The 15,012-nt window shown below is 38.6% G+C and overlaps 1 protein-coding gene across 10 annotated transcripts in view; it reads left to right on the forward strand.

Annotated features, from left to right (window-relative positions):
* LOC150084219 (MAGUK scaffold protein DLG1-like) overlaps positions 1–15,012 on the forward strand; it is an 855,099-nt gene that overhangs the window by 561,340 nt on the left and 278,747 nt on the right. For all 10 annotated transcript variants that reach the window (XM_090375940.1, XM_090375935.1, XM_090375941.1 and 7 more), the window contains one exon: positions 1,276–1,311. In XM_090375940.1, coding sequence (XP_090232066.1) covers positions 1,276–1,311 — 36 coding nt within the window. The remainder of the gene's footprint in view (positions 1–1,275; positions 1,312–15,012) is intronic.

Raw genomic sequence — 15,012 nt, forward strand, 5'->3', positions numbered from 1 at the left:
TGATCTCATCAGCAACGCATTTATATAGGCTGCTGCACACCTTCCGAGGAGCCTCCCCTCAGATTGTGAGATCGAATCGCCGATCTTTTGCCTAAAAATTCCAAACCTATACCGAGATCAAACGTCTCTCTGTGTGTGTGTGTGTGTGTGTGTGTGTGTGTGTGTGTGTATATATATATATACTCTTCACTCTGAGCTGTTGTCCGTTACAGTTATAGTTTTTCCGCCAGTTGTCACTTTTTTTGGAGAGATCTGGATTTGAGTCATATTTAGAGATTATCCATTCCTCGACTGGAAAATTTCTCAGGATCTCTTCAATCGTGGCTATAGTTAACCGATCTCATGCGGAACGAGGCCCTCAGTTATTCCGGGTTTTACAGCCCGCATGCAAATTGGTCCGTGAACATATTACAGTATAATATTAAGTAGCTGATGTTCCTAAAAACTAACAACACTCTTAGCTTTTCTAAAGTGACTTTAAAGTGGTTACTGCTTCGTACAAGCGCAGTATGACTGGCCACAGCTGTAATTTGCAAGGGTAGTTCGCGCTAAATTTACTGAATAAGCGATAGCACTAAATGGAAAGAAATGTCACTTTTTTGGCATAAATTCTTAATTTTTCAACTACGATTTTTTTTTTTTTTTTTTTATAGTTGTTGGCGCATCGGCTTCTGTGGCGATAATGCACCTCCCAAGGTTTTTTCAGTACTTTTATCCAAGTCCGAGGCGGGATTCGAACCCGCGACCTTTGGGTTGCCAGGCAGGCACTTTACCTACCCGGCTAGCCCGGTCGGAACTACGATTGTAGATATGAGTGCTGGATCGCTCTCTTAATACGTCCAGATTGTAAAATGTGTCAGATTTTACAGTATTATTTGATTTTATTTTCTCAGCATCCCTAGGCGCCTCTGTAGCCAGGTGGGAAGGAGCACCAGTGTGTAGCACACGCTTCTTGATTAGACCGGGGTTCGAGCCCGTCACCACCAAATACAGAGGATGCGGAAAGGTCAGGGAATGACCACCGCACATCCCCGGAGCAATATGGCCTTAGTTGCTAATGCTCCTAAAAAAAACCAAATAACATCTCAGCATCCCTTCGGATACAAAAACTTGAACACTGTATTATTTTGCTTTTGCAGTATCTGAGAATAATTCTAATTTTTCATTGCCTAGAAAAAGTGTTTTCAGTTATTTTTTGTAAATGTTTTATTTATTTATTCGTTTCTAATATTATTTTAATACTACTATTTTGTTTTTGTTTTTCTTTTCTTTTAGAGTACAGACAGTTGGCAGGCCCAAGACAGTGATCAGGTAAGACAAACTCATTTGTTTAGATGATATGGCCTTTGCTAAAAGTACACTGTCAATAATGGGATAATACAGTTGTTTCAAATTCCACAAAGGACTCTGTAAATGTTGAAATTTTCAATATTTGTGTGATATGATTTTGTAAAAATTGCAAATAATGCGTAAAAATAAGTAACACACTGTGCATGTCAAGTAACAGCAGTGCAGTTAACAACAGAATATAATGTCAGCAAATAACAGCTCTTAAAAGAGCCAGGTTACTGTTTTTGAAAACACTGAATTAAAGATATATTTAGATTTGCGAAAGAGTTTCTCGGCCAATAAAGGTTATAATACACTGTGATAATACAACCAGAACAGTGTAATTGATTGATATTTAACATTAATTATTCCCCCTCCTCACTCTCAAACCGTCAGCCTAACTACCTGCGAAGGCAACTTGTTCCAGTAATCAACTCGCTGGCTGAAAGAACTGCTCTCTCGAGAAGAGTTTTATTTTAAATATATCGCACCTCCTCTTAATGCAATTATGACACATGTATTCGCCTTGAGCTATCCAGTATTCGAATCAGTTTTGTTTTTCATTGCATGTAAAGCGAAATAAAATCTTTGCTTAATAATGTGATGGCAAACGATGTATTAATTGAAAAAGACATCAAGCACAGTACTAACTTATATGCATTTATGAGCCAAAACATTTTGCCCACCTACTTAATAGCGTGTTGGACTACCTTTCGCTGTGATAATCGCTTGCACCCTGCGTGGCATCGACTCCACGCGACCGCGGAAGGTGTCCCAGGTATCCTGGACCAGATGGACAGAAGAACCTCCCGGATTCGGCAACGGAGTGGGGCACTGGCGTGAACCATCGAATGCTACGTTCCACCGCATCCCACAAAAGTTCGATGGGATTGATGTTGGGGTAACTTGGCGGCCATCGGAGCACACAAAATGCTTAGACATGATCATAGAACTATTCCTGCAGAATGTGGAGCGTTGTCTTTTTGAAAGAGTGCAGCCATCTTGATACACGGTCACCATGTAGGACAAAACTTTCCGAAACAATGCCGAGGTAGCCATGTACAGTATCTTACGTACAGCGACTTCAGAACGTTAGTTCATCTCCATCTTAGTACACTGTGATGAACACAGAACTCTGTAAAAGGTCAAAGATGTGGGTAATGTTATGTTTGCGCAGTGTGTGTAATGTTGTTTGTTTATGGCCACCAGAAGGCGATAATCTGAAAAGCCCGCACAGTGCCCGTCAACACTACAAGGTGGGCCCAATTAGGCGTGAATTGTGGTGGCCCTTAGGTACTACAATCATTGTCTGCGCTAAAGGGAGAAATTCCGCATCCAGTGGAGTGCTATACCAGTGTGTGACAGCAAAAATCCCGTACCCATAGTTGCCCAAACTAAGGGTACAAAAAAAAAAAAAAAAGGATCTGGGCGGTGAGGGATTGATTCAGTGTGGATGAGGGAGACTTAGTGATGTCCATGAAAACATCCCAAAACCATGGTACCGCCGGCTTGTTTTCGTGCAGTCTGGTTGCAACTGTTCACCTACTAGCCGTCGAATACGTACGTGTCCATCGACATGATGGAACTGGAGCCTTGATTCATCAGACCAGGCGACTTTTTCAGTCGTCCAAAGTCCAGGAACGGTGCTCCCTTGCCCACTGCAGCCGGAAGTGTCCATGACGGTCGGTCAACATGGGCACATACACAAGTCGCCTATCCACAGGACTATCCACAAGAGCGTCCGCTGGGTGATGTACTTGGAAACATATCTATGTACGCCCTGATTGTAGTCTGCTGTTGAATGAGATATCGTGAGTCGTCTGTTTTCCGGATAGCACACGCTAACCGCCGTTCACCTCGACTGGCAACCAGTCGATCTTCCCGTCTTTGCAAGTTGGGTGGTTGTGTCTCTCTCTCTTCGGTGGGCGCCTCCGTAGCCAGGTGGGAAGGAGCAGCAGTGCGTAGCACACGCTTCTTGATTAGATTGGGGTTCGAGCCTGTCACCACCAAATACGGAAGATGCGGAGAGGTCAGGAAATGACCACCGCATATCCCGGAGCAATATGGCCTTAGTTGCTAATGCTCCTAAAAACCAAATAACAAACAAACAAACATCTCTCTTCGGCCTATTCCCTCCAAAACCTTCACTACGACGGCCTTCGAACAGCCATCAATGCCTGTGATTTCTGAGATACTGGTCCCCGCTTCCCTAGCCTCGCAAATCGTTCTCCGTTCAAACTCCGTCAGGTTCTTCCCTTTCCCCATTGCACAGGATTCCTACTGACAGCACTACCGTGCCGTCATTATATACGCTGCGCCGGTCGGTGACGTCATTCCTAAGTGCTGTGGGATGTATCCACTCGTACAAGGGTGGTCATAATGTTTTGGCTCATGAGCGTATGTAACATATGTACTACTGGTGTAATTAAAATGTTTCTTGTTTGTAAAACCACTAGTCATTGGCGTTTAATAGGAAATACTTCTATAAAAGATGTCGTGGTTGCGTGAGGATCTTTTTTAAAATCTTTGGTAAGGACTGCTTTTGAGATTTAGTCAATTTTCATTAAAGAAGTATTTCACTTTCATTAGTTCCGTTCAGATCTATAAAAAATATTTGAAATTGAAAGAATAGGATGTAGTTTTCGTCATGATTAAGAATGTACGTACTGGGTTAATGGCAAAGAATCGGACTGATTTTTCATTTAACCGTCTTTTGTTTACTTGAATGCGATAAATTAACTTAAAAACTTCTTTAGTATTTGTTCCATATTAAAAGATTTTTAGTGAAGGCGCCTATTAAAGATTTATAGTGTAGGCTACATTAGAGGAAGAGAGGTTTCTTGTATTGAGGGTTCTTTTTGTATCCCAGGCCCATTCTTTCTGTATGCAGACCCATTTTTGCACAACTTATTATATTTAGAAATGTCGTGTAAAACTTAAATCTGGTAGAGTATGTGTATCCTTTTCCTTCTACAGAAAAGCATGGCAGTTTGTGCAAGAACCTTGGGTACCTTGTATGCAACGAAAATAGGCACGTGCGTTGAAAGTGATTTATGTTTCTTCTGAAGGGATCTTAAAGTGGAGGATCGCTATGAATCTACCTTGGTTGGTGACATTAATCAAATGCCCTGAAGAAAAGATATGCGACGCTGCCTTAAACCACACAGAAGTGGTGATATAATAAATTTTTCAAGGTCCAAAAAGTTTACAAGATATTCATTAATCAAATGTTTCACCCAGTTGCCATTACAGACGATCTTCCTTTAGAGAAATCTCTAAAATACCTTACTTTAAAGTAAGGCATTTTAAAGATTTCTTGCTGAAGATGGAATGTTATTTTTATAATTAGTGGAACAGATTTTTTTAAGTGTTGCTTTGTTACCTCATTTGTTAACCACTATCGTTCCACATATTCCGTTCTGGCTGAGTATTACAACACTGATATTAGTTTTGGTTCTTTCGTCATCTAGTGATGTGAAGTTCCATTTGATGAGCCTAATAGTATTTTCCTTGTAAATTCCTCCAACCTTATGTGACCGATCTGTATATAAACAGAAAATTTATATGTTGAATAATAATATACAATAAACTCTGTAAAATCCAGCGCGCGCGCGCGCACACACACACTGGAAATTTTAAGAAAGAAATCTCGCACTCGTATAAACGATCGCATTTATCTTTAAGAACCCATGTAAAAAATCGCATTTGTTCCTAAGAATCCATTCAAAAATGAGTTGAATTTTTCTTTTTAAAATGTTTGCAGGACTATCTCATTCTTCAATATATTTTTATTCCTTCAAGATTTAAAATGCATAGATAATGCAATGGTCTTAATTTTCTGAACAGATTTGTCTTTGTGAGGAGTTTCCTGGTATTGCACTACTTTCAAACATATTTCCTCTCCAAAGGATTAATTGGCATTTCATTAAAAGACGAGACTGTTATGACAGAGTTTCGGCACTACCTGTTCTCATTAGATAGCAGGTGGTCTCTAGTGACAGTACGCAGGCAAACAGTTGTAAAGAGGTCATTCGATGTTGAGCTGCATGCGGTATGCATAATCAGTTTTCAGAGTTATAATATAGCCGAAGCTGTCTGTTGAAAGTAGTGCAATACTGGAAAACTCATTACAAAGACAAGCTTGTTCTTCTGTGATAATTAAGCCATTGCATTATCCTTTGTCATACCTATATACAGATGTAAATAAGTCCAGTTTTTTTGTGTGTGTGTGTGTGTGTGTGTGTGTGTGTGTGTGTGTGTGTGTGTGTGTGTGTGTGTTTAATTCTCGTATTTACTGAAATGTGCTTCTCTAAAACTGTTCAGCCACTACTAGGGTACTCCTCTCGAAAATCAAGCACCCTCACAATCCCCGTAAGCGCTGTTTTAAACAGTTTACTGTATGAAATTAAATTTCTGCATCACTAAACCAGGTCACATTTTATAAATAGAATGAAATCTCTGAGTGGGTTACAGAAAGTGCGCAGACTAGCATCGTTTTTAAGAACCCTGGTATATATATTTCTTTTTCCGGTGACACTGTTTTACAGATACAGTACTATATAGTTGAGGATGCATTAAAATGAGCAGTCTGAATTAAAATAGTTAAATTTGAATGTAAATTCCAAATGAGATATTTATAATTGCAAATAAAGCATATTTTAGAATGTATATAGGTGTTACCTTTCTACATAAATTTGAATTAATCGGAAGATTAATCCCAGTTATGAGCTTTTGCTGTAATTATGGTTATGATCAAAATAGAAAATGGCTACCTGTGGTCATGTGATAGGTATGCACGTTGCGATTTTGAGCTCACGAAAAGTGATTTAAAAATAGGCCACTTTTCTTAGATTTTAAACAAAGTACAGTATAGTAGTCCTGCTGAATGTATGTTATTAAAACTTCTCATGCTGCATAGGGGGTTCGTTTATTTGAGGATTTATTAGACGCATCGGCAACTATGGCCATAGTGCGCCAATGCTGCATGGCTTCTCCGGGAATATTGAACAGAAAATTGCTATTTCATAATTGTTTACTACAACGCTCAAAACACATTAATGATCTATAAAATGTAATATCCGTTTTTTTTATTATTATTTATTTTATTTTTATTTTTTAAATTTTTTGTCAGTATCAACTATATTAAATTACGATAAGGAAAAACTACAGAGAACGTCATCCTTGTTCAGCAATCGGAACCTGTACTTACCAAAGTATATTTAAAATGCGAAATCCGAAAGTTATATTCCAGTATTTGTTATTCAAGCGCTGACACCAAAATTTCCTTTCTGGGCTTTGAAGAAAATAAATACTTTGAAGGGGTTGTAGACGTCATTACTGCTAGAGCTCGAAAGGTAGACTTCCGCTTTTGTGTGCTATCTGTAGCCTTTCTCCATGAAGATTACATTGAGTCGATGCTATCTAGTTATTTCTGGCACTTTATGATGTCTGTCTTTCATCAGTCATGAGGGAAAATTTCACAGTTCTGGCCTCATGGGAAACTACTATTATCGATCTCTTGGTACGAATTTATGAATGCCTCACTGCTTCCGATTATAATGGTGGAGGGGAGAGGGGGGTCGGGTAATGTTTGTCGCAGGCACAGGAATAAAATGTCTCCACGGTAATGATCTGATTTTATTCTATTGAGCAACTTTTCTATGGTATGGCTTTTTATCTGCAAGGTTTTTTTTTTTCTCCCCTCTCCGTGGAAATTTATAATGTGCACTCTTCTTATATGGAGGGAGATAGGAGATATTTTAATGATTTAAACTGAGGACTTCGAGTTAGTTCGCCCGCATCCGCAGTTTGATCGTGGTTCGGGGCCATATTTTCGTTCATTTGTCAATCAATAAAAGCACAAGTGGGCTTCTTGTTATGAGTCTTATGGATGCGCTTCGCTCAATGCTCTTGGCGTGCAGTGCATTTGGTCGAGGTATCCTTAATTTAAATACGCTCGCTGTGTTTAATAGGTTAATTAAATATTCGCTGATATACGGGTTCATTATTTAAATCCCACTTCCGAATATTTAATATCCAGAACTTGTTGCGGCTATTTGTAAATGTTTCATGCTTACACTTCAAGAGCTGTATAATCACGTTATGTACAGGAAATAATAGGTCATACGACATAATTGTAATTATGGAGTATTACCCATAATTATAATGGTGGACTTAACATAAGTAATACTAAACTGGCAGGGGAAATCTCATTACTCTTAATCCAAGTTTCTCAGCTTTGTAGATATGCGGTCTAATTTGCCTAGTCACAAATTCTAAGTCTCCTGAAATGCTATCAGAAACAGAAATTCCTCCTTAAAATTGACATGGGTTTGGGCTAGTTTCTGAAAATTATATTTTAGTTTATGAAGGTTTTCATTATAGTAATGAAAGCTGTTGGTTCTTCCCTGTGTGAAGTTGATCCGAAGATAACAAAGGCTTTCCAGTGTTATTTGAGTGCACCGTATCCTGTTATTGATTTCGATCATCGATTAGCTTGTACTTTGGGTCATCTTGCACCTCCAGGAAAATGGTGTATTTATACTGTGCGAAAGGTATTACGCGAGTTGAATACTGAATTATTTATATTTTTCGAAAAATTTTAAAAGATTTTGACACTTGACTCCATGTTATGTAGTTTGGATGGATTTTTCAGTCCCCAAAGTTAGAGCGAAACTATGCGAAATAAAAAAAAATTGTTTATATTCCGACCGCATAAGACAAGAGGAGTTTACTGGATAGAGCATACAAGAACAGCTCCGTATTTAGAATTCATAGGGGCTAGAACCACAGTCAGCTCAAACGCATGTGCTATTGTACCCTCGCGTTTGACCACCCTGCAGAATGAGAATCCTTTACCTCTGTCCCAACCAAATAGAGAGTTTTTGCCTCCGAAACAGAAGTTTCAGTTCATGACTTTCTCTCGCCTGTACTCATTCGAATTTTTCGTGTTGATGCTGCTTTGCTTAATTAGTGAGCGAGCATTCATTCCATGTCATTAAGATAAAAAAAATTCTTTTCTCTCTCAGTGCTAATATTTATATTTTATATCACCCTAACCAGGGCATTCCTGGTTTTGGGTGGTTTGATTGTTATTTTTATTTCAGAAGAGCATATTTTTAATTATGTTTAGCTTGGGAAAAGGCCAAGGATTCTAATCTAGCCAAATTACACTTGGTTTTACCACAAGACTTTGAAATCTCTTTTTTAAGGTTTGAAAACGGATTGTCATGATCCACAATCTGTGATTCCTTTTTTTGAAATCATAATATTTCTGCGTTATGATTTTGCTAATACAGGGTGACAACTCGAGAACTACATTTTAAAAAAAAATTCGAAAGACCACCAGGGGACCAAGTGGTTTAGTCCCCTGGTGGTCAAATTGTGATTTAACCACCAGGTGACCACTCCACTAAACAAATTAGATTTTGCGTTCGTTATTAAAAGGAATGACTCGGGATCGGAGAACTCGAGTGTTTGCTGCTCACCGTGAACCTATTCTTCATAGTCAAGATAAAAGCTTGAAGCTGTCGTCCTAACTGAAGTCCAAAGTTTGTTTTAAAATATTGCCTAAAGCACTTTTAATTAAACTTTATTACAAGAGTGACGGTAGTGATATTACAACCCTTATTTAAAAAAAAATATATATATATATATTTTTTTTTATATATATAAATATATAAATTTATATAAATATAAAATATAAATTTATATATATATATATATATATATATATATATATATATATATTATGTGAGGTAAAAGTTAGGCAAAAGTGATAAAAATAAATAAATATGGCTATGTAGCTATCATTATGTAGCTATCATCATGCCCCATTTCTGTCGATATGGGGCATGATGGTCAGTCTATTATTTTGTTATTTTAGTTTTTTGGTAGTTTCTTTAACCCTTTTTTGGTGATATTTCACGTCTTTTGGAAATGGTACCTTCGAGGGGGTTCCGCTAAATTATGTATAATTGGCATTATTTTAAATTTACATCATGTTTTATTAATTGGGTTTAATGACTTAATTGACTAAATTATACAGGGAATTATCGACTACCTTTTGTCCTACTACCGCTACTTCCCTTCCCTGTTTGTTTATTTTATATTATTTTACGTTTCGTTTCGCTCTGCATTATTGCCGTACTACTGGCTGATGTTTTTATTTTAAATATCATATTTATTTTAATTATCAGATATATATATATATATATAATCTCCAAGTATGTAAAAAGAAAATAGGATAGTTAATTTTTCTCTATTTTATAATATTATTTCTAATCTGTAATATTAATTCGTTACAGATCTGATTAATGTCATCAAATACGATTAAACATTATATCCGTCTGTATATTAACAACTTATACATTAAATGTTATACATTACAACTTAACTCAAATATATATATATATATATATATATATATCAGAAATGGAGGGAGGGAATATTATATTAGGATTACCGGAGAATAGCCTCCATGTGCATTATGCTTTAAATTGCCCGTGTTCCCTTGGTCAGTTTGACTGTTTTGTTGGAAAATATGAATTTCCCGAGAGGGTAAAAACTTGCTATCCTCGCCTAAGACCGTCTAACTCAGGCATGGAGTGGGTACAAAAAAAAAAAAAAAAAAAAAAGAGAGAGAGAGAGAGAGTGTGTCCATAAAGTTCCTCGCGTCATTGACGGTATTCGAACACAGGCGTTCATTGCCAATTATGGGGAGGACGGTGATTATAACCGCTGTGCTGCTGCCATCGTATTAAAGACAGAAAAAATGTCTTTAAGACTCCATGTTCGAAAGCAACCGTATTAAATTTTAAGCCGTTTCGAAGGAGGTTTTTTAACTTGTTAGCCTAAAAATGGTCGTCCGTCAGTATCACAAAAAATGATTCCAAAAATGGGCGAGGAACAAGAACTTAAGCCCGGTCAAATTCGTTGATTGTCCATTGCTCGCTATACATCTCGTGTAACTGGTATTTCCTGGTGAATGTTACATAAAGCCTTAAAGATAGGCCTCCACCAATTTCCCTATAAAATTAAACATGTGCATCGATTGAAACCATAATATTATCACAACTGTTGCGATTTCGCCCAGTTGATGATTGACAGGGTTGTGCGAGATCCAGAATAATTATTCAACATTTTATGGACAGCTGAAGCATATTTTCACCTTGTATCTGTAAAAAGCACAAATTGTCGAATTTGGACTAGCGAGAACCTTCATGTGCCCGTTGAGGAAACATTCTGCCCATTAAAGGTTACAGTAGAGCGGTATAAATGATTTCGAAGATCTCCAAAAGGAGATCCTCGGAATCATTTATATCGCACTGCCCTCTGTAATAAATGCATGACATAAAAGTATGCACATTCTTAGTACTTTGTTCTAAGTAATGAGTTTATTAAATGTAGTGCAGTGGAAGTCAACATATTCAGTTAATGTGTCGTTGTTACGTTTGTCAATAACACATTACTTGTAGCATTTATGTAGGAATAATAAGTTTTTTAAATTATAGTAGAATAACAGTTTTACGTGGGAATAATAGCTATCATACAATAATACTATAATGCATTGTGTTATAACACGTAATGCTAAAAATAATAAATTTAAATGCCGCAATGTCTTCGTGACGTAGACCCAAATGAAATTCAATTCAGACGTGTAGTGAATTGGTGGCACGCCTTTTATTTAAATATGATTTCCATAAGCATGTGATATTTTTGTCTGGCTTTCAGTGTTCAGTGGTGTTTCCTGTTGTTGAGCACGAAGGAATATGCATAATTAAAGTTTCTCTGTCAATTGTAAGAATGTAAATATGAATGATGTTATAAGTTTTTATGATGTATACAACAAAGAGTTCAGTTTAAGCTTTTGCTTAGGAATAGTTTTGGTGTTAAATTTACATTGCGGAAATGGGAAATATGGTGGCGGATACATAAAAAAGAAATGTTATTTAAAAAAAAAAAAACAATTAGATTGAAATGTCTGCTTGTTTTGCTGCTGCTGTTAGTGTTGTGTTTTGGATAGCAGAGGGTAGGATTTTTATTATCGCATTCGCAGGTGACAGCGATTTAATTCGGGCTATAAGAATGGGCATAGTGCCGGATTAAGGTACGGGCTAGCAGGACCCTTGTCCTGGGCGCCATTCTTTAAGGGGTGCCAAAAACAGAAGAAGAGTGAACCAAAAATATATATATATTCTTAGTAATGGGAGCCGAAAAATCCTTCTGCCCAGGGTACGGAACTGAATGGACATAACATATTTCTTATACATAGTACTGTTTTCTTACGCCCCTCCCCCCCAATAATGTTGATATTTTTTGTACAGCATTTGTGAAACCACAGAGTGAGCACCAACGCTTTTAATAAAACTAGCCGACAAAATGTGACACAATTTATTATATAAATAATAATGGAGAAAACTATTTTTAGCCACCCGTCAACCTTCAATTCTTCTTCCTCCTCCTCCTCTTCTTCACTTTGAACTGAATGCCTATGTTTGAAACTTTTATCGCTTTTGAAAGACGTTAAAATATATATTAGCATTATTATTATTATTTTTTTTTTTTATATGTGCGTTCGCATTAGCGTAAAGCGCCTCTTGTCTTTGAATGTCTGTTTGTCCGTCGCCCATCCTCATCTTGGCTTGCCGGCGGCAGTGACTGGTAAGTTGCAACATAAACTGTGTTTTTATCCATTGTTATTTTAATGTTGCAAATCTCTCTCCGTCTTTCTCTACTCCCCTCCCCCCCCCGACTCCCAGTAGATGGAATTTCATGAAATTTTATATTTGAATTTTTTGGAAATATTTGTAGCGCCATTCGAAATTTCATTAAAATCAGGGAAATAGAAATCCTGCTATCATTATTACGTTATTATATCTCCCTTATGGAAGGGGAGTTTCCAACCCATGATGGGTACCGGTATCAAGTGCACAGAGTACTTATGTCCGCTTTTACTATTGGTCGAGGAACTAGCTGACTGTCCTACAGGTGTTCAGGATTGTGACTTTCTGGAGTTCCTTGTAGGTGTTCTCTGGGAAGCCTATTTCTGCTAGGCTCTTGTGTGTAGGGTATTTGGCACCATGCCGGTGGTTGGCACGGTGATCGGGATGATCATTACTTGTTCAATATGCCACATCTCTTTGGCCTCCTGTCTTAGGTCTGTGTATTTCCTGATATTTTCTTGGTAGGTTTTCTGGAGTTTTCCAGCGTTGGGCACCGCTATGTCGATTTGATAGGTAGCGTTTTCCTTCTTTTCAACGAGGATTATGACCGGTCTGTTGTGCGAGATCGTCTTGTCCGTTGTTATGGTGCGGTTCTAGTACAGCTTATGGATTGCGGTCTCTAGTACAGCCTGAGGATTGTACTTGTAATACGGTACACTTCCTTTGATCAATTGGTATTTTCTCGCTAGCCTCTGATTTGTTATCCTGTTGACCTGGTTGTGTCTGTGAGTGTACTTCGTCTGGATGATTGCTCTGCATCATCCGGTGATGTGTTGGATCGTTTGAAGCCAGGTGGCATCGTCGACACGTGTAACCTGTCATTCCGGGTTCCTTGGCGATGTATTTTTTGTAGTTTTTGGTCTTGGATGGGGGGGGGGGAGCATGAATCCTTCAGTCTCGGAGAAGAGCGTCCCGCTAGTGGGCCATTGGTGAATACGCAAAAAAGAAATGTTCTCGATTTGCGAATTTGAAACTATTTGCTTTTTGTTATCAGTTTACTAAATATATAAATTATTGCCATATGAATTATTATTGTTTTCTTATTATATTAATCAAAGCAGAAAATTAAAATACGTGTTGAATTTCAATTTTTATAGAAAAATCAATGAGAAAATAAGTAGTAAAGCGCTGTGACATTGAGCGACTATTATTCAGAGGTGTGTGCAACGAAGTGAAAACAATTACTTTTATATACAGGGTTTGTGGTAACAATAAAATGTTACCACTATAATGGAATGTATTTGTAATTACAATAATTACTAATTATCGTAACGAGTTAATTAGGTATTTACTCTTCACTTTATTAATCACAGAAAAAAGGTATACAATTAATTTAATAAATAAAAATCAAATCCTCCTAAAATGTAACGCACTGTGTACATTACCACGCACTGTGTACATTACCTTACTTGTTTTTATCCACTGCATGGATAATAATAATGATAAGCCCAATGAAGCACCAATATAATTAACACTTCACATCCGTAATTAATTTTATGGTTATTCATTTAATGTACAGTGAAAGTACAGAATTCTTGGGATACCTGGTTCCTGCGCAACGCAACGCTGTCACACTCTCTCGCTAATGGACGAACCCACCGCTTGGCAGGTATATAGGTACACTGCATTCGCGTAGACGGTAATTCGATGTCAGTATGACATTGAACGTCGTGAGTTAACCAACTTTTAAAGAGGGATGATAGTGGGTGCCGGACGCATGGGTCACTTTGTCGCGGAGGTGGTACAGAAATTGTACTATTCCCGTTCGACAGTATCAAGAGTGTATCGGGAATACACCATTTCCGGAATAATATCTCATCGTGGACAGCGCTGCGGGCGAAGAAAGGTGGTGTATGAACGTGGCCGTCTGTCTCGCATTGTGTCAGCCAACCGGAGAGCAACAGTGACACAAATCATCGCAGACGTCAGTGACACAAATCATCGCAGACGTCAACGAGGGAGGTGTCAGAAACATCTTCACCAAGACCATCAGGCGATTATTAGCCACAGTAGGTAATGGGAGTCGCCGACCCACCAGAGTCCCATTGCTAACACCACGACACAGGACTCTACGCCTCAACTGGGCGAAAAAACATCGGCACTGGACGTTGGATGATTGCAGACGGGTCTCCTAGTCCGATGAATCCCGTTTCTAGTTATTTCGAGCGGACTGGAGGGTGCGTATTTGACTGAAACCGTACGAAGCTACGCACCCGTCATGCCTACAAGGAACTATTCAGGCAGGTGGACCGTCGGTAATGGTCTGGGGCGTGTTCAACTGGCACACGTTGGGACCTCTGGTACGTCTACACGCATCTCTGAACGGTCCAGATTACGTATCCATCCTTGCAGACCATCGGCATCCCTTCGTGGTAATCGTGCACCCGCAGGGCAATGGACTCTTTCAGCAGGACAATGCACCTCCCCACAGAGCCGTGGTAACTAGAACATGGTTCAAAGAGCATTCCGCAGAATTTACCACCATGGAATGGCCTCCCTGTTCATCGGACATGAACCCCGCGGAGCATCTTTGGGATGTTGTGGAAGGATCCGTTCGAGCTTTGGATCCTCCACCTAGGAATGCGATGGAATTATGGACAGCGGTGCAGCAAGCATGGATGTAAATACCGGTTAAACGCTTTCGTGAACTAGTGGACTCAATGCCTCGTCTTGTGACTGCTCTTATCCGTGCGAAAGGTGAGCCTCCCCGTTACTTGCTAGGTATCCCATGATTTCTGTCCACTCAGTGTAATATGACGTTATTTAGTAACCTGCCCAGAATTTTGTTCATATTACAGGTGAAAGTTCATACGTCGAAGTTTGGAAGAGATATTACCAGAGCGAAAGGGTTGATCATAAGGGTGTTAGCAGTGACCTTCCCAGTTAAAGTCTGAAAGAAATTATAAGCGCAAGAATGGTTCTAATTTGGACGCCTCTTAATTAAACGAAGCGACAAGTT

This window comes from Mastigoproctus giganteus, chromosome 6 (assembly GCF_048544385.1).
Source record: "Mastigoproctus giganteus isolate SK-2022 chromosome 6, ASM4854438v1, whole genome shotgun sequence".
Taxonomy (NCBI): Eukaryota; Metazoa; Arthropoda; class Arachnida; order Uropygi; family Thelyphonidae; genus Mastigoproctus; species Mastigoproctus giganteus.